Consider the following 23,614-nt stretch of genomic DNA (forward strand, 5'->3'; position numbering starts at 1 on the left):
GCACATAGTTGTTTGCACGTTGTCTCCCCAGTTAGACTGCTAGCTCCTTGAGAGTAGGAACCATTTTTTGCCTTTTTGTCCCCAGTCTTTAGCACATATTAGGCACTTAATAAATGATTGTTCACTAATGAAACAAGAAACATGGAAGAAGGATTCTTACAGATAATTTTTTCAATTCCAACATTTTACAGATGAGGAAACTGAATTAGTACTGGAAGTCACTTACAAAAGGATGTCCAAGGGGCAACTAGGTGGCGCAGTGGATAAAGCATCAACCCTGGAGTCAGGAAGACCAAAGTTCAAGACATTTACTAGCTGTGTGACCCTGGGCAAGTCACTTAACCCCATTACCTAGCCAAAAAAACAACAACAACAAAAGGATGTCCGGGTAGAAATAAAGTCCAGAGTCCTCTAGTGCACTTTTCATTGCAGCTGGTATGGAGGTGCCTTTCATTAAAATCACTAGTTAATAGTTACAATGGTGACATTTTGGTTCAGTGCACTCCTCTATCTCCCTCAATCATATGCCATTTTTTTTAACCCTCACCTGCACTGCATTCTCCCTCCTTCACAATGAGAAGAATGAGGAAGGGAAGGATCTGAAATCACTACATGCTTATTAACTATGAAGCAATACACCTGCCTCAAGAGAGGAAAGACTTGAGCAAGTTACTTAACTTCACCTATACTCCAGACTCCTCATTTTCAAAATAGGTATGACTCATCTTATTTCATAATTCCTGTAACACTTACAGGTGATAAGTGCATGTGAGAAGACTTTACAAATCCAATTCTTTATTATTACTCTTTTTTCAATTACCAACGTGAAAGGTTGACTTCATGCACCTCTCCTCTAAGAAACAGCTGTAGCTACACTGGGGGCCTCCCAGAGACTGTTTTGTTGTCATTCTGAATACTTCTAAGTAAATACAATTTTTTAATTAGTATTGTTGTTCTTTCCACAGGTGCCCTTGATAACTATTTTTTTCTTTTTGAGGGGAAGCTCATCTTTGCTTTTGTATGTCCATTTGAAATCACATAAATTATCAGTTTTCATCTTTTCATATTGTTAGCCACAAAAAGCTTTGATCTGTACACTCTGCATAACTCTGATAGAGTAATAAAAGTTGTATAGAAACAGTTTTTTTCCCAACTGGAAAACAAAAGTTACCAGTTAATAAACTGAAATTTCACATAGTACAGTATTCTATCCAATTACAACATTGGCCAAGAAGAAAATATAGAAATAAATTTGCAGCATGGAATTATTTGAGTGAAACATACTAAAATTCCATCCTTGAAAGACCAATAGAAGAGTACATTTTAATCTTTATGGGGAATTATACATTTATAACTTTATTACTACGTAATTGAAGTTATGTTTATAATTCTCATGTTTCAGAAGAGCTGAAAATGTGCCCCAAAATAAGACTAACACATTAATCTTTGGCAATAGAGGTACTGAAAGCTAAGTAGAGTTTTACTATGAAAAGCTGGGAGTGAATAGTCTTTGGAAAACATGAGATTTCCATATATGGGATCATTTATAACTATGTAAATCCAGATTTCCAGATTTTATTTAAGCCAGTTCTAAACAAAATTATATGCAGTCTTATTTAAAGAGAAATGTTTTTCCTATTAGGGCTTATATTTTAATTGTGTTATTTGACCCTCTACAAATAAAATAAACTTTGATGAAAAATATGCTTAAAATTTGGCCTTAAAGATAAAACGTTTATAAGACCACCTAATTTTGTCAAATATTTTTCCCTTCCAAATCAAAGCCAACTGTATTCATTAAAACTAATCATTTGTTTAGTTGCTTATCAACTGGGGGGAAGGGGTGCGACTTTTGCAATCATTACGGTTTTGACATTATGACTCTAAGTGCTACTGTTTTAAAACAGCGTTCTTGTCATTTTACACGCATTTGTGATGGAGTACTGTTTTGTTATACAATTTTGGCTGTCGGATTTGTTTATGTAAAATTTCAGAAGAAATACTTAATGACATCATCCTGAATGATACTAATAAACTAATACCGTAATTGCAGAGGTTTTTTAAAAAACAAAGCAACAGCCATACTAACTAACCCACACACCCCGCTACCAAACGGCAACTGACACAACGACTGCCTTCCACAGCGCCTCCGCCAACAAACAGCCGCACCTACGCGACCCTCTCGGACACTACGCATTCTTTCCATTGGTTAAATCTGACACGTGTCCATCCTCTCACCGGGAAAAACATTCTTACGTCACTGGATAATTTACATAGAGACCAGCGATTGGCGCCTAGAAATTATCTTCCTCTCCCGATTGGTTGATGATACGTCCCCTCTTCTTGAGGATGAGCTTGCGGCGGAAGAGCTAGTGACTCCAGAGGGTCACAGGCGGTTCGATTTCCGCTTCCGGTTCGCCCCAGAAATTATGGCGGTCGCCAGAAGGTTGAGGCGTCTGTTGTGTCTGGGAAGATGGAGTTGCCAGCCTGCAGGAACCCCGTTGTCCCGGGTGAGAACTTTTGTTGTCCCCGCGCGTTTCCCTGCTTCAGGAAACCCTTCTTGGTCACATCGGGAAAGCCTTTGAGAGAGAGCCCACACATCCCACCCCAGTAAATTAGTGTGTGCGTTTGATCACGTGAAAAACTGTCATCCCTCCAAAGAAAGAGTTATAGACAAGCCATAGAGGGACTTAGGCATGAAGAGCGATGCAGAGTAAAAAGCCAGGGACAGAGGATGTGTGGTAGAAAAGAAAAACGGAAGATGAGAGACAGGAAAGGGGGGGGGAAGAGAATGAGAAGCAAGGAATCAAATGTGCAAATACGTGTAGACATGAAAAAGAGTCAGAAATGGAGGGAGTAGAGGAGGCTTCCAAGGCTAGAGGAGGATAAGTAATCCCAGAATCTGTGTCCATGCCCAGATCAGATGCTGGATTTACTTGCAAGTCTGTTATGGCTTCCTGGCTAGAATCAGCTTCTAAACCTACCAGTACCTTACATGATATGAAACCCTGTAGAGAAAAAGTAACCCACAAATCAGAATTCATCAACTCTGCTCATTAAATCCACTGTCACTGACAGTGATGACCTAGTACAGTAACTTGTTAAGAAGTGTGTAGTAGTAAACTGAATTCTTGTTCAACTGTGCATCAGATTTGAAGTACTTTCCAACTCTTCAAAGTTTTTAAGTCTTTGAACCCAATCTTTGGGGAGAGAACCCCACTCCCCAGAGCAAGAGAAACCTCCCTATCCCTGGAGAAGACTCCTGTCCTAAAATAGTAGATTTAGAAGTAGAAGGAATCTTAGAAGATATCTAATTCAAACCACTGGTTTTACAAATGAAGAAATCTCGCAAGGCTTAAAGTTTACAGGTATTAAGTGACATATGTAGGATTCAAACTCAGATTGTGTTGATTGTAAAACCAGCATACTTTCTACTGCACCATGCTGCCGTCCCTGTTCTGCTTTCTTCCACAACATTCTCTCTTGACTAGCTGTTTAATAAATTACATGTTAATTGGATTCAGTCTCAATCTGTGACACCCTGAGTTATTCATTGTCAAATGAAATAATATACATAAAGCATTCTGCAAAACCTTAAAGTATTTTTTTTTTAATTTTAGGCGATTGGGGTTAAGTGACTTGCCCAGGGTCACACAGCTAGTAAGGGTCAAGTGTTTGGTCTGAGGCCGGATTTGAACTCAGATCCTCCTGACTTCAGGGCCAGTGCTGTATCCACTGTGCCACCTAGCTGCCCCAAAACCTTAAAAGTATTTTTTTTTTAAATGAGATATTATTACCCAGATTTCTTCATACACTAACTTACCTCATTCCGTTTTCCTCTTTCTGGAATTTAGGCACTTGCTGATCTTATTCCCAGAGTGTCCCAGGAGAATGATATATTAGATTTCCTGGGGAAGAGACCACATCGTAAGCACCCAGGCATCTTACTGTTGCCCCAAGTGAAGCTGCCACAAGCCCTGGTCACTGCAGCCCAGCAACTCGTGCAGGGTGAGTAGCTCTCTTGATCAAGGAAATAAGTAGAGAAAAGAAAGGAATCTTCATTTAACTGAGTAACCCCTTTTCGTCTTTGGCCCACAGAAAGCTCTATACCCAACATAGAGAAGCAGGTTCAGACACTCACCAACTACCTGTGGAGTAGGAAGCTTCCTACAGAACCTGAGGAGCTGCGCAAAAAAGCAATACAGTTGGAAAATAAACTCCAGGATACAGGTAAAGGCTAAGATGGGCCGAAGGAAGAAGCCAAGTTAGACTAATTAAGAAGAAATCAAAGGTTAATTTTTAAATCAACTTTGCAGACAAATATGTCAATTTTCCAATATGTCTTTGATCAAATCAGTCAGAAATAGCACTTAACAACTAAAAGCTAGATGGATGTGTAAGATGGGGAATAATAATACTTATATTACTTATCACAAGTTTTTTCTGAAGACCTAATGAGAAAATATATGTACAAAACACTTTGCAAATGATAAACATATGTAAATGTCAGCTATTATTATACATCTTTGATTCTGTTGTATATCACATACCAGGGTATACCTGGATATCCAGTCCATACCCAGACCTTTCTCATTTCTCCTAGAATCATCTGGATCAGGAATGATCAAGAAATGTGTTGGACCTTCCTAGATTGTACTGTAGAATGAAATCCCACCCACATGTATTCCTCTGTCATACTCTTGACCTAACCTAGATTTGACCTAGCTTCCATTAGTATTTTCACACAATTAGGACATTCTTGATTTCCCAGCACGCTTTCCTTCAGGGCAAATGCAAAAAGAAGTATCAGTGACTTAAGACTTGAATTATGATCTGCCATTACTTGCCTCAGTTTTGGATGAGCAGCTATTTCTTTTTAATTAATTAATTAATTTTGTGAGCATTAGCTCTCCCATTTCTCACACTCCCATCATTGAACATTTTTTTTAAATCCTCATGATGACTATGCAGAGCCCAGCAAAATAAATCCCCACGTTGGCCAAAGCCCAAAATGTATATCTCATATACATTTTAAGTCCGTCGACTCTGGCGAGAGGTAGGTGATATGTTTCATCTTTTCTCCTGTAGACTCATGGTTTATCATTGCAGTAGAGTTCTAAAGTCTTACAAAGTTATTTTTTTATACAGTGTTCTTGTTATATAAATTGTTCTAGTTTTGCCCACATTGCTCTGCATCAATTCATAGAGCTTTTCCCAGTTTCTTCTAAAACTGTCCATTTTGTCATTTCTTATGGCACAATAATATTCCATTACATTCATATATTATATTTTACTTATTATTGTTGTTCAATCACTCCTGACTCTTAGTGACCCCATTTGGGATTTTCTTGGCAAAGACACTAGAGTGGTTTACCATTTCTTTCTCCAGCTTATTTTACACATGAGGAACTGAGGCAAACAGGGTTAAATGACTCGCCCAAGGTCACACAGCTAATAAGTGTCTGAAGCCAGATTTGAACTCAGGAAGATGAATGTTCCTAACTTCAGGCCTGGCACTCTATCCACTGCACCACCTAGCGGCTCATTATTTGTTTAGCTGTTCTCTAATAGGTGGTCACCCCTTTAGATTGTTTGAGACTATGAGTAGCTATTTCTGAGACTACTTGTGAGTAACTTTGTAGATTGCACTGGACTCCACAGACCCAGCACTGGACTCCACAGACCCAGGGCTAGGAGGAAGTATTGCAAAAGAATGAGGAAGTTCCTGATCAAAGGAGTTTCCACTATCCTGTCATCCAGGCCTACTCATCACATTTACACAGAAAGCAAAACTGAATTAGTGGTAGATGTCATAAGGGCCAACTAGGTAAAATGAACTATTGGAGAAAGAATAATACTTTGGCTCAATTATTGTTCTGATGACACAGAACATGTCTTTCATTTTTATGTAATATTTTTCTGTAGCTTTAGACTAGAAGCCTCCTGAGTTTTAAGTCCTTGCTGGAAAAAACAAGGGCTAAGGGTATTCCCCTACTAGGTTCTGGGTTTCATCTTGGTGGTTCTTCAACTCTGGTCTTTGCTTTGCTTTCTCCTCTCAGAGTCATTACAGTCAGAGAAACAGCTTCGTGGAGCTGTGTTGAGTGCCCTACGCAAAACTACCTACCATTGGCAAAAACTGAGGTAAAGAAATTACCCCAAGGTAATGGGGGTTAGGGGGAAGGGGTTTTTCATAAAGATCAGAAAGAAAGGAACTTTACCCAGGAAAAGAAGTAGGGGTATTATTAGGGCTCAGGGAGATCCTCTGATAAACTGAAAAAAGAAAGAATGGGTATCATATTGCTTGCCTTCTCAATGAGTAGGGGAGGGGCTGGAAGGAGGGAAAGAATTTGGAACTCAAAAAAAAAAATTTAATGTTTAAAAAATTTTTAAATGAATAAATAGTTTTTAAATGTTTTTTAAAATGATGAAATGGATAATTCAGAGGAAACTGAGAGGACGTTTATGTTTTGATGCAGAGCAAAAATAAGCAGAACGAACAACAATTTATATAATAATAATGAAAATATAGAGAAAAAACTTTGATGGATTTTAGATCTCTTATCAATGAAAACAATAAGCAATCATCTCAAAAGGATTATGAAACACACCTCTTAACCTCTTGACAGAGAAGTGACAAACTAAAAATGAACAGACATACATATTTGGACATGGCTAATGTGGGAATTTGTTTTGCTGGACTATGTAGCTGTATACTGAGGGATGTGTTATTTTTGTTTTGTTGTATTTTGCTCAGTTAGGGGTAGTGGGAGAGACAAATTAATTTTGAAAGATTGTTAATTGAAAAAATAAAAATAAACTAAAAAGGAAAAAAAAGGATCCTTCAGGACTTGAGGGGAGAGAGGAAAGGAAAGGAATGAAAAGTCCTCTTAGTAGCTGTATCAAGTTGGTTAAATGTAAATTTTAAATTATCCCTGTTTAATACTGTTTAGAACCGAAATTTAAGCTCTCAAAAATATTTCTATTTCACTCTGATTTTGAAAAGACAGAGGTATGAAGGGCCTTTTTCTGTGGCCTGCCCCATTTCCCATCTTAACAGAAGTGGTTTTGGGTTGTGGAGGCTCATTCCTTGACTCATGCAACCAACAGTTGTTAAAACTGTTATATGCAGTGCACTGTTCTAAGTACTGTGGGGAGATTCAAAGGTAAATTAAATTCAATTACTAGAGATATTTATAGGAATTATAAGATTTGTGCATAAGTAGCTGTAATAAAAATGTGAATAGGCTGAGAACACAAGAAAAGTACAAATAGACGATGTATTCAAAGAAGCAATAGCTACAGACTGGGCAGATCAAAGAAAACTTGGTAGAACAGATAGCATTTGAGCTGGGCCTTGAAGGGGCAGGATTTCAACATTCAGTAATGGGAGGGAAACTTTTCTAAATGTAAGAAATAGAAGAGGGCAGCTAGGTAGTGCAGTAGATAGAGCACAGGCTTCGAAGTCACAAGGACCTGAGTTCAAGTGTGGCCTCAGACACTGGATACCTATTAGCTGTGTGACTCTGGGCAAGTCACTTAACCCCAACTTCCTTGCCCAAAAAAGAAAGAAAGAAAGAAAGAAAAAGAAATAGAAGAGCTGTGGCATAAAGGTAAGAAATCAAGGAACATATTCTGAGTTCAATGAATAGTCCTATCCAACTAGAGTCTAGAGTACCTGAGGGGTAAAATGTGGTATTATCTTGGATATGTAGATTGGAAACAGATACTAGAAGGCTTTGAATGACAAGCTAAAAAGAATAATAATAATGACAGTAACAACTGACATTTATATTGCTTAAAGATTTGCAAATTGCTTTATATATGCTACCTCATTAATTCTTCACAAGAACCCTATGAGGTAGATGCTATTATTATCCCCATATATATGGGGATAGTGCTATAAATGCTATAAAAGCAAAGGAACCTGAGAATAAAAGAGGATAAATAGTTTGCCTAGAACCACACAGCTAGTAAGTGTCTGAGATAGAATTTGAACTAAGGTCTTCTTTACACCAGATCTAGTGCACTCTCCCACTATACCTGGGTGCTTCTCGTAGATATCAGTTTGTAATTGTTCGTAAGGTGCTGTAATGTAAGTTCTGCTTTAGAAAAATGAATCTGGAAGCACTAAGATGAACTGAAATAGAATGAGGGTCGAAAGGTAAATTAAGGGCTTTGGCAATAATGCACGTGAGACATAATAAAGTTATAACCTAGGAATAGAGGCTGTAAGAATTAAAATCGATTGGATGCAAGAGATACTGTGAGGCTAGAAATCTATAGGATTTGACAGATAATTATATATACTTCGTTTCTTTGGCAGCTATGATGAAAGGCTGAGCTTGGTATACATGGCAGCACGACTTGATGGTGGCTTTGCAGCTATATCCAGAGCTTTCCATGAGGTAAAGCCCTTTAGCTTCTATTACAAAAGGATTCCTGAGGTATACACAAACTTTCAAAGACCTCAAATCTAACTCCTTTCCTAGTCCTGTATTCTGAATAATCTCTAGCAAGGCCCCAAGTCATTCCTGGCATCCCACCTCAGGTGTTACCTTCTGTTTCTACAGATCCAAGCTCGTGTTCCAGATTTTAAGCCACAAACTTTAATGGATTTTGGCTCAGGCACCGGTTCTGTTACTTGGTGAGTGACTCAAGTCAGCATGAGCCCCACTGTTTCCAGCCTAAAAAAACCCTGTCTATACCATTCCAAAGCCAAGAAACTGGTAGATTCTAGAGAATAGTGAAGTTAAGGATTAGGCATTGGTGTCATCCATATTTTGCTTTTAATTAATTTCTAGATAGGAGCTTAGGAAAGGAAGCATAGAAAGGAGTCTTAGAAACATGGGGAATGGATCAGAGTTTGGAAAGTAAATAAGGGCTGCACTTGGAAAAGGGAGGAGAGAATATAACATCAAGGGTAGGGTCCTGTATGTTAGTTTCTGGTGTACAGACATTTTTTCTGAGTCCATTGCTCTCCATCCTCCATCCAGAAGGCGTAGAGAAATTAATAGAAATGACACCATTAGTTTTTAACCTTTATCTGACATAGCTCACTAGTATACTTAGGAGAGTATCTATTAGTTTAAGAACTCTGTCTCTTAGATCTTTTAGGTTGTCCTCCTATCTTCACAGGGCTGCTTATAATACCTGGGGCCAGAGCCTTCATGAATATTTGTGTGTGGACAGCTCAACTGCCATGTTGGCCTTGGCAGAAAGGCTTCTGAAAGGTGAGGGTAAGGCAATGGTTGTTGAAATGCTCTACAAATGATAAAAGCAAAGGATTAAGTAGAGGAGGTTGTAATAAAGTGAAGAGGGAGAATTAGATTTCCCATTCCTTAAAAAAAAAAAAAAAAAGATTCTCACAAAAGATCAGACAGGTCCAATTCCCTTTTGTATTTTCCTTAGATATAGGCAAAGGTAGAATCCTTTGCTGAGTGGAGAATGGGCTGGTTGAAGTCAAAACAAGAGAAGGAACCCTTTTCTCTTTCTGCTCTTCCCATGCCTTTCCTTCTTTATCCCATCTCATACTCAGTAGCTTTTTTTGTCTATTCTTGGGGCCTTTACTCTCTATTTAGATGTCCCTTCCCTCCTCTGCCCCCCAAGTACATAGACACACTTTAACCAATTCTCTTCTTTGTTCCCCAGGTGGCTTAGATTCTGGGAAACCCCATGTTCCAGGAGTCTTTTTTAGACAGTTTCTCCCAGTCTCACCGAAGGCAAGTGCTTACTTGCCTCACTGCGCTGGAAGAGGGATAGGCACATGGAGAATTTCAGCATTGACTTTAGAGCACAACCTGAGTATTTGGCAGTGGGTGGAAACAAGGCACAAAGAAAGTAGAAGTTGGGAGAGGCCCTCAGGGTGGGAAAGAATTCTGTCTAAAATGTCCCTTGCTTTGATTCCCAGATACAATTTGATGTGGTGGTGTCTGCTTTCTCTCTAAGTGAGTTACCCAGCATGGCTGATCGAACCGAAGTCGTCCAAACTTTATGGCGTAAGACAGGTCAATTCCTGGTAAGCTGAGATCTCCCTTCATCTCTCAGTAAACCTCTTAGGGGTCCAACCTTTCTTGTGTGAAATGTCCCCCATCCTTAAAAGACCTTCATCAGGCACTACCATACCCATAAACTTCTACCTCTATTTCTTTTTCTCAGCCAAACCCCTTGAAAATATCTATATTCATTGCCTTCATTTTCTGTCCTTCCATTCTCTTCTAAACCCCCGGCAGTCTGACTTCCAACCTCATCACTCAACTGAAATTACCCTTTCCAAAGTATAAGTAATGACCTCTTGATTGCCAAATCTTATGGCCTTTTCTCAGTCTTCATCCTTCTTAACCTCCTTGCATCATGACATTGTTCTCCTTTTGTGGATTTTCATGACATTGTACTTTTTTGTTTCTCATCTTGCCTCAGTCTCCTTCACTAGAAGATCATCTACAAGAAACCCCTTAGCTATGGGTGTACGACAAAGCTCTCCCCTGTGCCCTTTTCTTTTCTTTCTCTATACTCTTTCTCTTAGTCTTCATCCACTCCCATGGCTTTAATTATCAGCTCTAAACTGATGACGCCAACCAAGATCTATAATTCTAGACCTACTCTCTAGCTTGAGCGCTAGTCTCTTATTAGTCAACAAACATTTATTAAGTGCTAATTATGTGCCAGGCACTGTGATAAGCACTGGGAATACAAACACTTTCCCTGCTCTCAAGGAGTTTACATTCTCATTAGGGAAGACAATACATAATAAAAACAAAAGAAGCTGAAAAAAATTAGGATTAGGGAGGCAGGTTGTTCGTTAGAACAGGGCATGGTAGAGAAATTCTGGAGTACAGCCTGGAGAGGGATGAAACATAGCTGACCTGGGCACCCTTCTTAAATGGAGGTTCTGTGAGGAGCCACCCAATTAAGAAGAGGTCACAGAAATGGAAGGGTCCTTCCAGCGTGTGAATTCTAGGGCCATCCAGGGCATCTGTCACCAGTTACCTATAAGGCATTTCAACCTGGGTGTACTATAGACATCTCAAACTTAACATGCCCATAAGTGAACTCATAATCTTCTTCCCTTACCCCCCACCTGCCTCCTCTTCAGAAAATCCTTAGTTCTGTCAGGAATACTACCATGCACCATAGAGAAGCAGCATGGTATGGTGGGGAAAATGCCAGGTTTGAGTTCTGACTCAGTGACTTGGAGCAAGTTTCTTAACCTCTCTCTGCCTGTTTCTTCATCTATAAAAGAAGGAATTGCAGTAGATGACTTCTAACATCCCTTCTACCTCTCTGGAGTCTTTTGATCCTTGTAATCACCCAGGTTCACATCTTCAGTGTAATCCTTACCTCCTCTCACTCACCCCTCCACACACAGACACACATACATACATACATACATACATATATATATCCAGGTAGCTGTAAAATCTTGTCTGTTCTACAGCATCTCACATCTCTCCTGTTTCCTCCACTCACATAGCCACCACCACTGGTTGCCCCATGCCTGAAATGATTTCTCTTACCTATTTCAGCATCCCTAGCTGTTGCTGTTGTTGTTTCAGAGATCAGTTCAAGTATCATTTTCTATGAGAGGTGCCACTTTTCCTGACCTCCCAGCTGCTGGTGCCTTCCTCCCAGTATCAACTTATGTCTCTTTTATGTTTTATACATACTTGTATGGCCACCTGCCTGTTAGTTTTCCCTGCTAAGCTACTTGAGAGCAAGGGCTTTTTTCATTTTTGTCTTTATATTCCTATGTCTAATTTACAGTTGACTTTTAATAAAGGCTTGTTGATTAATCCTCCCTTTTTCTTCTTCACAGTTCTTTATCCTTGTTTAAGGGTCCTTAACAACCTCTCTTTTGTGGTCTCCATCCTCCTTCTTACCTTTTAGAAGGGGGTAACTGGAATGGGGTTCTTAACTTTGCCTCTTCCTACAGCACTTCTTTCACTGATACCTCCAATACTTTGGGCCATCTACTTAACCTCAATTTCTTCCACAGGTTTTGGTGGAGAATGGAACAAAAACTGGACATCGTCTCCTCATGGATGCTAGGGACCTAGTCCTTAGAGTGAGGTTCTTCTCTACCCTACCATGCTTCCTCAGAGCTGACATTTCCTTGAAAACTGTCATCATTGAAGATGACTCCCAGTTTACTAAGCGTATTGTCCTAGGTCAGAATGACTGTCCATCTGAGAAGCGAGTGAACCAAGGACTGTAGGTTTCTGAAGCATTGGGGGTGTAGGAGCTAGTATCTCTGTATTGTAAAATCAAGGGGCACTGACCCAAAGTCACTACTGGAGTCTGAGCCTCCTGGGCTGTACACCAGCAGTTTTAAAAGGTAGAATTTGCCAGTAAGGGTATGAGGGTGACTTGATCATCCCATCCTGCACACTGAGTTATAATGTCTCCCTCGTGCTTCAGGTATGCCTTAAGGTACTCGTAGTGGTCATCTAGATTGACATAGATTGCGTGTCTAATGACTGAAGGAGGTCCGGTGAAGGACCCTTTGGGTGGGGAAACACAATGACTAAACTGGGAGGTGGGATGGGTGAGAGGGTCTCTCAAACATTGATATATTTTTTTTTTTCTTGTTTGGGGGCATGACTTCAGGGACCAGAGAAATCTCCCTTGGACTGTCGACCTGGACATGTCTTCGCTCCAGTGAGTATTCTTCATTGATTGAACCAGTAGAAATCGTTCTGGGCTCAGCTATGGCCAGGAAAGATGGAAGAAGGGAGACTAACCTATTCTTTTATCCTACTTTCCATCTGTTTACCTTATCTACGCTCATAGGTCCACTGTCTTTACTCTATTCTCCAGTTCTATCTTACCTCATTATCTTCTGGTTTCTCTAACCTTCATTACTTCTTTTTTTCCACAGTGCCCCCATGAACTTCCCTGCCCCAAGCTATCTGCTTCCCAGCCCCAGGCCTGCAGCTTCTCCCAAGCATACAGCACCATCCCTTTTAGTTGGGTAAGCATACTGATAGAGGGTGGGGTAAGGGAGTACGTGAAGTAGAATTAAAGTGAGGAGCCAGATGATCTGGTCTGTGGAAGGAGAAAGGACTTTAGGGGTCAGGCCTGAAAGTAAATAAAGTCTCTTTTATTTATTTTATTTTTTTTTGGGTGAGGCAGTTGAGGTTAAGTGACTTGCTTAAGTCACACAGCTAGTGAATGTCATGTGTCTGAGGCCAGATTTGAACTCAGATCCTCCTGACTCCAGGGCCAGTGTTCTATCTACTGCGCCACCTAGCTGCCCCCAAGTCTCCTTTATTTTTAACTTTTTCCCCTAATTATCTTTCCTGTCCTTACTTCAGAATCATAGTCATAAGGAAGAGAAGTTCTCTCTGGTGATCCTAAGCCGGGGCCTTCAAGGGGAGGATCACCGATGGGCCCGTCTCACCCAGCCTGTCCTCAAACGGCCACGCCATGTGCATTGCCACTTGTGTTGTCCAGATGGGCATGGCAGACATGTGGTGGTTACTGCCCGACGACATGGCAGGTACAGGGGACGTGAGGAACTGCGGGGAGGAAGGGATATACAACTCACATGGATGTTTAAGGGGGCAGGGAAGCTATATTGAAGTGTCTCTCCTTTTCTTCTTCATAGACACTTATATCGCTGTGCTCGTGCTAGTGCCTGGGGAGATCGCTTACCTTTCACCACTTCACCTGAGTTTCCTCCATCCACTGTTCAAGATCCTCCTGACAACTGACAAGAGATCTTAGGAGTAGTTGGCTGACACCTTCCAGTTTTTGCCATCCCTGCCAAAAATGAAGCATCCAGACATTCATGATAGGGGTACCAAGTACCCTCTGACTTTTGAATTGTATAAAATTTTATTTTTTTTAAATAGAAAAAAAGAATTAGTGTTGTGATTCTTAGCAGGAAAGGATTCAGGGTTTCCTTCATTGAAGTTTTGATCTACCATTATAATAAAATCTAATTCCAGGGCTCTTTGTATTCTGACCTAGTCCTCAGCCCATCCTAATATTGCCCCTTGTACAAGAATTACTGCTGTCCAAGGGAAGCCTGTTTGGGAGTAGTGGGAAAACTGGATGACAAGAGCCACCCCCAGCTCTTCTGAAAACTGGCTCAACAGGTCTTAATGTAGCTATTTGGGTAGCCTACCTAGGGAAACCAGCAACCACCTCTTCTGTCCTTTCTCCCCTTTTCTCTTCTCCCATTGCCCCTCCTAAGGTTCTTCAACCACATCAGAGCTTTCCTTAGCTGTCCTATTTAGACTTGAACCCAAGCTAAGAGTCAGGGCTCAATCCTTTCTCAAGCTCCACTCCAACATTCTCCAAGCTAGTACATTTTACTCTAGTTGGTTAAAATCTCCATCATCAGGCTTCGTTAAATCTCAGTACCAGCTATTACCTTTACCTTGAAGTTTATAGCCACTTAGGTTACCTTAGCCCCACCCCCCCCTCAAAGCGAGTACAAGAAGAGGGAGGGACACTGTTAATGCAGTGGTCCCATAAATCTTGTGTTGTTCTCCCCCCCAAAAAAAAATTCATTCTGTGCTGAGAGTTAATTGTCTGGGGTTGCAGGTAAGGGGATCGGACCTCTCAGTTCCCACAGCATGGCAAAGCAGAAAGCCCTAGCCCTACCTTCTTTTGCCCCAACTGGCCCCAAATCCCCTTTGAAAGGGTGCAGTTCGGGTGTCAGATACGGCAGCCTACAAAGCAAGGGGATTGAGTAAAAGAACATGGATGGTTTGGATTGAGTATCCAGAGCAAGGAAAGACCAGGCTTTTGTCCCCAGTGAGAAGGGGGTAGGGGCTACTCGGCCATAGAGCATGCCTTCTCCCATTAGGCTAACCCTAGAGGTGAGCTCATGCAGTTCTTTGTCAACCTAAGGATTAGTCAGCCACGAGGAGGAGGAGAGACACACAGCTCTGGGCAGTGTCTGGCAGGGAGTCTGGAGTTTCTGGTTACTGAGCTGAAGAGGGTGTGAGGCTGGGGAGGGGCCCTGATTGGGGGTAGGGGGAAGCCAGAGGCAGAGCCCAGTCAGAGTCAGATGTCTTCATAAGCAGAGGCAGCACACATCGGCCAGGTGAACAAACACAACAGTTTCTAACGCTCCTGCCCTGAAGACCTACTCTCTTATCACCCTGGGGCCTTCACTCAACCTCCACTCCAGGGATGGAGCCACTTGTGGGTGTGAAAATTGGCTGCCTGCTAGCCTTGCTGACTCTCACTCTGTTCTGTGGCATTATTCCTATCTGCTTCAAATGGTTCCGGATCCATGCAGCCACAGGTATGGTTCTAACCCCATCTTTGTACATATATCATAAGCTCCTATTCTCACCTCAACCCCTCCTTTCACCTTGGCCCCTGATTTGCCTCCACTTCTAATCCTGAACCTGGGTTCATGTATATTTCCTCTTGGAGGTTCAGATTCTCTGTTCTCAGACCCCTATTCTTTAGCCATATCTGTCTGCCTTCCTTGAAATGCCAACTAAGAAATTACCTCTGTCCTTTGCCCCTTTGCCTCAGCAGGGAAGCACCGGCGGGTCCTCACTCTCCTAGGCTGTATATCAGCTGGAGTGTTTTTGGGAGCAGGGCTCATGCACATGACAGCCGAGGCCCTGGAGGGCATTGATTCAGAGATCCAGAGCTATTTCCTACAGGTGAGGGGCTGGGATGCTGAGCTTGAAGGACTCGTGGGACCTGAGGGAAGAACAAAAATAAGTTTACAGGAAGAAGATAAAAAGGGCCCAGAGTATAGAATGAAGTTGTATGAATGGCAGCTCCTGGTAGCGGGTAGAGTAGGGAGAGGTGGGCCGGGGCTTACACTTTTTAAGGATGGGACTACAGCAACACAACTATAGCAACACAACAGGAGACTGAACCACTTTCTCTTCTAATTCACACACTCTCCTTCCCAGAACAGGACGAGAAATGAGGGAAATGCTTCTGACACCACTGATTCAACTGATGTGAGTTTCCCCAAGCCAGGCCTCTACCTGAGAGGTCAGGAGAGCCAGGATTCCTTCCCCATTCAGGCCCCTCTTGGGGGTATGTGAGGAATGCTCAACATTCCTTCTCCTCCCCAGCCTCGGGGAGGCTAGGAAACTAGCCTCAAACTTTGAAACTAAAAAGAACTCATTCCGTACAGTGAGTTTAGGGGACATGTGTCCTTCCCCTCATTGTAACCCTGTTCTCTGGATCTTACTCTTCCATGCATGATCCTTCCCCACGTCCCTATCCCTGCTCTCCTGATTGACTGATGTTCTTCCCTTCAAGTCTTCTGTCCCTGTCTCTAACACCATTCCCACACCCACCGCTTCTTCTCCCACCACATTTTCTTCGCATCATTTCCTTTTCTTTCTGCCCTCTTTTTTCTCTTCTCACCTCATTATTTATTCTCTCTGTCTCTAGGTGGATTACCCGTTTGGGGAGCTCATCATCTCCCTAGGCTTCTTCTTGGTCTTCCTATTGGAGTCACTGGCACTGCAGTGGTGCCCTAATGGTACCAGGGGGTCAAAAACATGTGAGGAGGAATGGGGTGGGGCCCATGCTGCCCATTCCTCAACCCTTCACAGTCACGGACCCCTGCCATCACCCTCTCAGAGGCCCTTTAGGGCTCTGGTTCTCTTGCTTTCACTCTCCTTTCACTCAGTGTTTGAGGGACTGGCTGTGGGGCTGCAGTCTTCAGTACCAGCTGTGCTGCAACTTTGCCTGGCTGTCCTGGCGCACAAGGGATTAGTGGTATTTGGGGTGGGACTTCGACTGGTGCAGACAGGCACAGGGCGGCGATGGGCCCTGATCTCCATCTTGGCATTGGCCCTCATGTCCCCCCTTGGTCTAGCTTTGGGGATGGTTGTGGCTGGGGGAAATTCTGAGGGGGGAAGGGCCTTAGCCCAGGCTGTATTAGAAGGTGTGGCAGCTGGCACTTTCCTCTATGTAACCTTCTTTGAAATTCTTCCCCGGGAACTGGCCACCCCTGAATCCCCTCTAGCCAAATGGGGTTGTGTGGCAGCTGGTTTTGCCTTCATGGCCATAATTGCCATCTGGGCATGAATTATCCCCTACTCTAAGAGATTGTTCTTATCCAGGTAACTAGCCTGAGTGAACATCCCCCCTCTGAGCTGGCCCTAGTCCTCAAACATTTTTGTTTAGCCTTCATGGCATGCATCCAGCACCATCTTCATAACTGGATTCTAAACTTCTTTTATAGGGTCTTTGCTTGGGTCACCTAGCTCTGAAATAGGAAAGAGCTTGGGGTGGGAGGTAGAGGGGAGGGGGCGGCAGAGAAAGGGAGGGCAGGAGAATGAAGATGGACCCTTTTTTGCCTATTGCCCTAGACTTGGATATCAGCACCACCTACGGTACCATGTGTAAATAAATGTCAGTCCTCCTTCCACTTCGTTTTAGCCTCTGTGTTTCGACTTCCCTGTTTGGCATTAGGGCAGGCTGATGTAGCAAGTAAGGGAGGGTGGGAGAGGACAGTAGGGCCAGAACTGCAATACAACGGCCTCTTCCTGGGTTAGGCCCTAGCCTTTTTGCTACACATTGGCAGATGAAGCTGGTTGTAGAGGGATGAATTGCTGAGATACCGGGGATCCCCTTTATCCTCCCTTCTCTCCTCATTGGTACTGGCAACAAACAACCAGATGGCCAAGCAGAGAGAGCTGAACAGAACCCAAGGACTCCCTCCCCACCCACTCCTGCCAGTCATCTTTGCACGTCAGGATGCATTAATCCTGTCTCTTACCCTGAACCCAGTGTTCTCTAAACCCAGGCCCCTTTCCTGCTCCCTCAGGCTGAAGAATTAAGATACAGTGTGTTTAGGAAGGAAGAAAGGCGCCAGATAAATGCCTGGATGAACCACAGCTCAGCCCTAGCCTCCACACCGATGCTGTCACTGTACTCCTCCCCCAGACTGCTCACTTTTCATCTTGAATCTCCCTTGCTGTTCCTGTGTCCTCCTGAAATGCTGGCAAACAAACTAGTTTCTCTAGGATCCGGAAGGGGAAAGATTGTGATGCTTTTTTGGCAGGGGTGCTGAAATGGAGATGTCCTGGAGTTTACATGAAAAATCTAGGGAAATGAGTATGTGCATTCCCCTACCTCAGATTTTCCTTATTGGAGAATAAGGGAGGGGAGGAGGGAGTTGGAAACTGGTGTATCACATTCTCAGATCTGCTCTTATCTGGTTTCTCTATCTCTTGCTCATCCTGTTTCCCTTAATACCACATAAATCATCCAGACCTGTGAATAAACCTAATCCTAATACCAGAGGTCAGGCTTTAGAAAAGTATCTTAAAGGAAATTAAGTTCTACAGTCTTAGTTCTAACTTCTTCCTGTGCCCCCCTCCCTTTAACCTCAATGACCTTATTCTTTATGCATGGGGGAGATGGGAGTAGGCTAGGGAACTGGTTGGTTCTAGAGGCATGGGAAGAAGGTGTCTCCAGATGTTGGAGCAATGAGATGACTTCCTGGCAGAAGTAGAGCACCATGTTTCTGGGTCACTGATGAATATGAAGCGATGTGAAGTGGACGCAGGGTTCTTCAGGCATGATTGGGTAATACCTTTCTCTTTTCCAGAATCTTTTCTAACCCAGTGTACCACCATTCTCTTCCTTATTACTATCTCTTCACCCTTGGGATTCTCCCCACTCTAGGGAATCTAGGAGTCACCTTGATCCTGAAATACACTTTCTGTAGAGCCAGAATAACACTAGCGAACAAACTTTCTGAAGATAAACAAACAATAGGGGTGATGTAAAAAGGACAGGATTGTAGGGAGGTACCATACTTTTCATTATCCACAGCAATAATGGGAATAGAAGCCTTGAGCACTGGCAAAGATACTAAAGATGTAGAGAAGAAATGCATTTTCTTGATCCAACCATTTCGCAGAGCAATTTGGAACTATGCCTTAAGGGCTATAAAAATGTGCATATTTAGGGCAGTTAGGTGGCACAGTGGATAGAGCACTGGCCCTGGAGTCAGGAGGACCTGAGTTCAAATCCAGCCTCAGACACTTGATACTTACTAGCTGTGTGACCCTGGGCAAGTCACTTAACCCCATTGCCTAGCCCCCCAAAAAAAAATCTACCTTTGACCCAGCAATAGCACTTTTAGGGCTGTATCCCAAAGAGATCATAAAAATGGGAAAAGGATCCACATGTACAAAAATATTGATAGCAGCTCTTTCTGTGGTGGCAAAGAATCAGAAATTGAGAGAATGCCCATCAATTGGGGAATGGCTGAACAAGTTGTGGTATATGAATGTAATGGAATACTATTGTGCTATAAGAAATGATGAACAGGTGGACTTCAGAAAAAACTTTGTAAGACATGGACTAATGCTGAGTGAAGTGAGCAGAACCAGGAGAACGTTGTACACACTAACAGTCACGTTGTGTGATGACTAACTTTGATAGACTTAACCCTTCTCAGCATTACAAGGATCTAAGACATCTCTAAAGGCCTCGTGATGGAAAATGCTATCCACATCCAGAGAAAGAACTGTGGAGTTAGAATGCAGATTGAAACATACTATTTGCTCTTTTTTTTCTCTTCTGTTTTGCTTTGTTTCCTCTTTCTTGCAGTTCCTCCTATTGGTTCTAATTCTTCTTTACAACATGACTAATGTGAAAATGTTTAATAGGAATGTATATATAGAACCTGTATCAGATTGCATGCTGTCTTGGAGAGGGAGGAGAAAATTTTAAAATTCAAAATTGTATGGAAGCAATTGGTGAAAACTAAAAATAAATTAATAAAAAATAGAGCTAAAAACTTTTTTAAATAATTTTTTTAAAAAGAAACATATTTTCTTATTTTTTAATGAGTTGGAAATGTCAAATACAATCTGACCTGAAGAGAACATAGGCCTAAAGAACAACTCAGTAATGGAGGTTGAAATAGCACACCCTAAACTCAGTGATAGGCCTTATCCTAGAAAGAGGAGAGAATCCAAGGTCCAGGTCCCATCTGAAATGGGGTTTGGGAGAGAGAAAAGATCAGTTTTCATCCAATCTATTGAAGATTAATAGCCAAGGATTAAGTTGCAAAGTGATTTACTAAGTGGGGAAAAGGAAGGTCTCAGTTGCTCAAAGAGAGTTTTTAATAGTCAAACTAGTCAAATAGTCAATTAAGGTGACAGATCCAAAAGAGGAAATTAAAATGAGGAGGGAGGGCAACAATACGCACACTTTATGGCTATATAAAGCCAATGTCTTACACTGCCCATTCCTCTTATTTCAAAAAGCCAACAGTTTGTCCTAAAGATGTAACCATCTGAGTTTTAATTATAAATTTCAGCACTGTAAGAAACTTCACTTGTAATACAATTTGCTCATTACCAAGACCCCTCTATAACACACCTAATAAGTGGCCATCTAACTTCCACTTAAAGTCTTCCAGTTAGTAAAGGGATGGGGTCCTGACATCTATTCCATGGCCTCACACAGCTTCCAGCCAAATGGAGATTCCATGACTTCCTGTCTTGAGAATTGCCATTCCTGGCCAGTATTTCACAGTGCTAATCCTTAATGGGGTTTTTTCTAGTGTCTAATCTCTCTCTTAATGCAAATCTATTCTTTCTATGGGAAAGTGTTCTCCAGAGAATCACCTTCGGAGATTTCCAACTTTGTAGGCTTTAGACCTCATCCAGTCTTCTGGTTGAATCTAATTTGTTCATTCCTTTTCCCTCTCTCCATCGTTTAAAAGACTTTTTTTCCATTTCTCCCATTCTTTCTCTATCTGCTGTCTTGGAAATTCTCCCTGCACTTTGAGGAGCCTGAAGATTCCCCAAGGGAGAGAAGAAAGAAGGGGATCAGGAACCCAAGCCTGAACTCCCTTGGATTGTAATAGAAGATGAGGGACTAGGGAACTAGAACTCTCACTACCCTAAGGTACCTGCTATGATTTTTTGGATCTACAGTAACCCTTACCATCCACCGTGAGCCACCTTATGTCCATTCTCCTCTCCTCTCAAGTTCTGAACTTGGAAGTAAACAGTTTACTTTCAGATCATAGCAAAAAGTCAGGGCAAGAGGAAAGGGGATGTTTTGAGCTAGGTAGGTAGGTAGGCGGTGAGAGCTGGGAACCAAAGTTAAATTGTCATGTCGACCACAAGAGGGCGATGTGATTCCATAGCCTGAATCTACCATAGCAGAAATCAGTCACTGGAGGACCGCCCCACAACCAAATGGCCTAACTGGCCTCTGCTGAGGTCATCTTGTTCGTACACCTGGCTCCAGGCCAGACCAGACAGATGTGGATCCTTTGTGCTCAGAGCTCGTTAGTGGAGGTACACTGGGCCACTATCTTAACAGGCAGAGAAAGGCCCACAGATACTGTCATCCTCATTTATGAAGACTAGAAATAGTAGTAGAGGTCTCTTCCAAATTGCACAGAGGTAAAGATTATCCATTACTTTGCAGAGCTAGCTAGTGCTTGTATAGGCTGGTGCTATTTACGACTCCCTGCTTTGCCTTCAGGTTCCCACCAAAGAATTCATTGGAAAAGAGCCACTCTCATTTCTTATTTCTGTATTTGAGGACGTTTTCCTTTTTCTCACATAGCTATACTTCATTATTGGACAATTGCTCTGCTATGCCTTTAAAGGGCTTTTGCCAGCCCTGCTTATAATCTTCGCAGATCGGCTCTCCATTTAACAATGACCCGCTCTTCAGGTGTCCATTCTCCCTACCTGGTAGTGCAAAAGGCAGCGTAACTAAGACTAAAATGTGGAGGACATGAAAATTTAACATATGCATGCCAGCCTCTGTAGTAACGAATTCCTTCTCCTACTTGTCTAAATTTGTTATTTCCTGTATTATGTTCACATTCTCCTTGCTGCTTGCACAAGTGCCAAAATTGCTAAGCTGAAACTCTAGAAGGAAACAAATATTGATTTAATGTAATGATTCTTTCTTTTGCTCATAGTACAGTATATTCTTTGCTTTGCGTTTCGAGGAATCACAGCACACTCCGAGTCTAAGTTGGTAACGCTAAAGGAGAGTCAAGAGACTGCCCCTCGAAGCTGAAGTCTAAGTTCCATACAATTCTCAGATTTACACATGCACAATTACATATGTAAGCTGCATACCACTTGTGGCACATCTGGGAAACGAGGCACACTGATGATATGCCCTCTGAAAACCATTGATTTAGTGTTAATATTGGCCCGCTGTTACTATTGTCTTTCCACTGCCATTAAGCGTGCCATGTAAAGTTCTGGTGAAACTGCTTGAGAATCAAGGCCAAGCTGGTCTTTCAGACTCTGGGTTGGATTCAACTTTCCCCTCTCACCAATGAGTGCATCACTTGACAGTCTACCTTTCAGAGAACCAAATTCAATAAACACTTTTCAGTTCAGTATTGATGGAGAAAATGCCTATCTGCCCCTGGTTTCCCTGATGATGCAGGCTGGTATATGACCCTGGTCGTTTTTGGTCAGGATTACTATGCCAGTATCTCTATAAAGTGGGCAATATTCTTGCCCATCTTGCCCTTCAACAACACAGTAGCCTTGCATATAGCAGATTCTGAATGATTCTTTAAAGTCCTTCAGTAATATTTATAGTTCAAAGATGTTGAAATTTTCTCAGAAGATCAGTTATCTCCAGTGGCCCTCCCAAATCTAAATTTCCAAAAGCCCAAGTGAAATAGTCTAACACCCATATCTAGGTTCCTTACACATTGAGCACAGAGGAAAAAAGCACACTAAATAATTGGGCTCAGCTTCAGTGGGTCAGGATGCTACATGCTCTTTGATGCCATAACCATCATGAGGCATACCTTAAGTGAGAACTCAAGTCTCATGAGCAGAACCAATAGAACATTGTACACAGTAACAGCCACATCGTGCAATGACTAACATTGATAGACTTAGCCCTTCTCAGCAATCCAAGGATCTAAGACATCTCCAAAGGTCTCATGATGGAAAATGCTATCCACAACCAAAGAAAGAACTATGGAGTTTGAATGCAGATTGAAGCATACTATTTGCTATTTTTTTTTCTTCTGTTATGTTTTGTTTCCTCTTTCTGGTGGTTCCTCCTATTGGTTCTAATTCTTCTTTACAATTATCACTAATGTGAAAGTATGTTTAATACGAATGTATATGTATAGCCTATATCAGATTGTGCACCATCTTAGGAAGGGAGGTAGGGAAGGAGAGGGAGAAAAATTTAAAACTCAAAAGCTTATGGAAGTGATTGTTGATAAATCAAAATAAATTTAAAAAAAAACAACTCAGGTCTCCAAACCTGCTCAGAAACCACTATAGGCTATGCCTAGAGATAACTGAGAATCCCAAATGGGTGGGAGACTCCAAAGTAGAGATATTAGTGACTGATACTTTAAGTCGACCTTTCTTCTTAGAGATGGCAATGATAGCATCCCTGGATTCCTGCAGCATTTTCTCAAGTGGTTTCTCCCTTTCCCTGCCTGAAAATCTCGATGACCAGTAGATGGAGGGGTTTTACCATTCCTCATGATTTGTTGTGAAGCTAATCATCTCTTGAATAGTGTCGGCCATGCCGTGTTTTGGCAGGTTTTATTTTTTGGGTTTTACTCATGTGTAAGGAGTTTTAAAGAAATCTCAGTCTCTCTAGTGCCTTCTTTTATACACACACACAGTTAACACTGGTC

General features: G+C 42.0%; 2 protein-coding genes across 3 annotated transcripts; both read left to right on the forward strand.

Moving 5' to 3' along the window:
* The first annotated feature begins 2,413 nt into the window (after positions 1 to 2,413).
* On the forward strand, positions 2,414 to 14,922 carry METTL17 (methyltransferase like 17). The gene is made up of 14 exons (XM_027843067.1): positions 2,414 to 2,510; positions 3,855 to 4,008; positions 4,099 to 4,230; positions 6,060 to 6,141; positions 8,324 to 8,405; positions 8,571 to 8,644; positions 9,136 to 9,230; positions 9,649 to 9,719; positions 9,908 to 10,015; positions 11,993 to 12,061; positions 12,604 to 12,654; positions 12,875 to 12,967; positions 13,311 to 13,495; positions 13,604 to 14,922. Exons 1-14 carry the CDS (start codon positions 2,430 to 2,432, stop codon positions 13,707 to 13,709), a joined length of 1,383 nt encoding a protein of 460 aa, XP_027698868.1. The 5' UTR covers positions 2,414 to 2,429; the 3' UTR covers positions 13,710 to 14,922.
* Positions 14,923 to 15,006: 84 nt separating this feature from the next.
* SLC39A2 (solute carrier family 39 member 2) lies at positions 15,007 to 18,878 on the forward strand. Of its 2 annotated transcripts, none has more exons than XM_027843068.1 (4): positions 15,007 to 15,256; positions 15,496 to 15,629; positions 15,888 to 15,938; positions 16,381 to 18,878. In XM_027843068.1, exons 1-4 carry the CDS (start codon positions 15,142 to 15,144, stop codon positions 17,020 to 17,022), a joined length of 942 nt encoding a protein of 313 aa, XP_027698869.1. In that variant the 5' UTR covers positions 15,007 to 15,141; the 3' UTR covers positions 17,023 to 18,878. The 2 variants fall into 2 exon arrangements, with proteins under 2 accessions (XP_027698869.1, XP_027698870.1); XM_027843069.1 differs by having other exon boundaries at positions 15,008 to 15,256; positions 15,499 to 15,629.
* The last annotated feature ends 4,736 nt before the right edge of the window (positions 18,879 to 23,614 follow it).

Source organism: Vombatus ursinus, unplaced genomic scaffold (genome assembly GCF_900497805.2).
Source record: "Vombatus ursinus unplaced genomic scaffold, bare-nosed wombat genome assembly UNPS02014894.1, whole genome shotgun sequence".
In the NCBI taxonomy this organism is placed as follows: Eukaryota; Metazoa; Chordata; class Mammalia; order Diprotodontia; family Vombatidae; genus Vombatus; species Vombatus ursinus.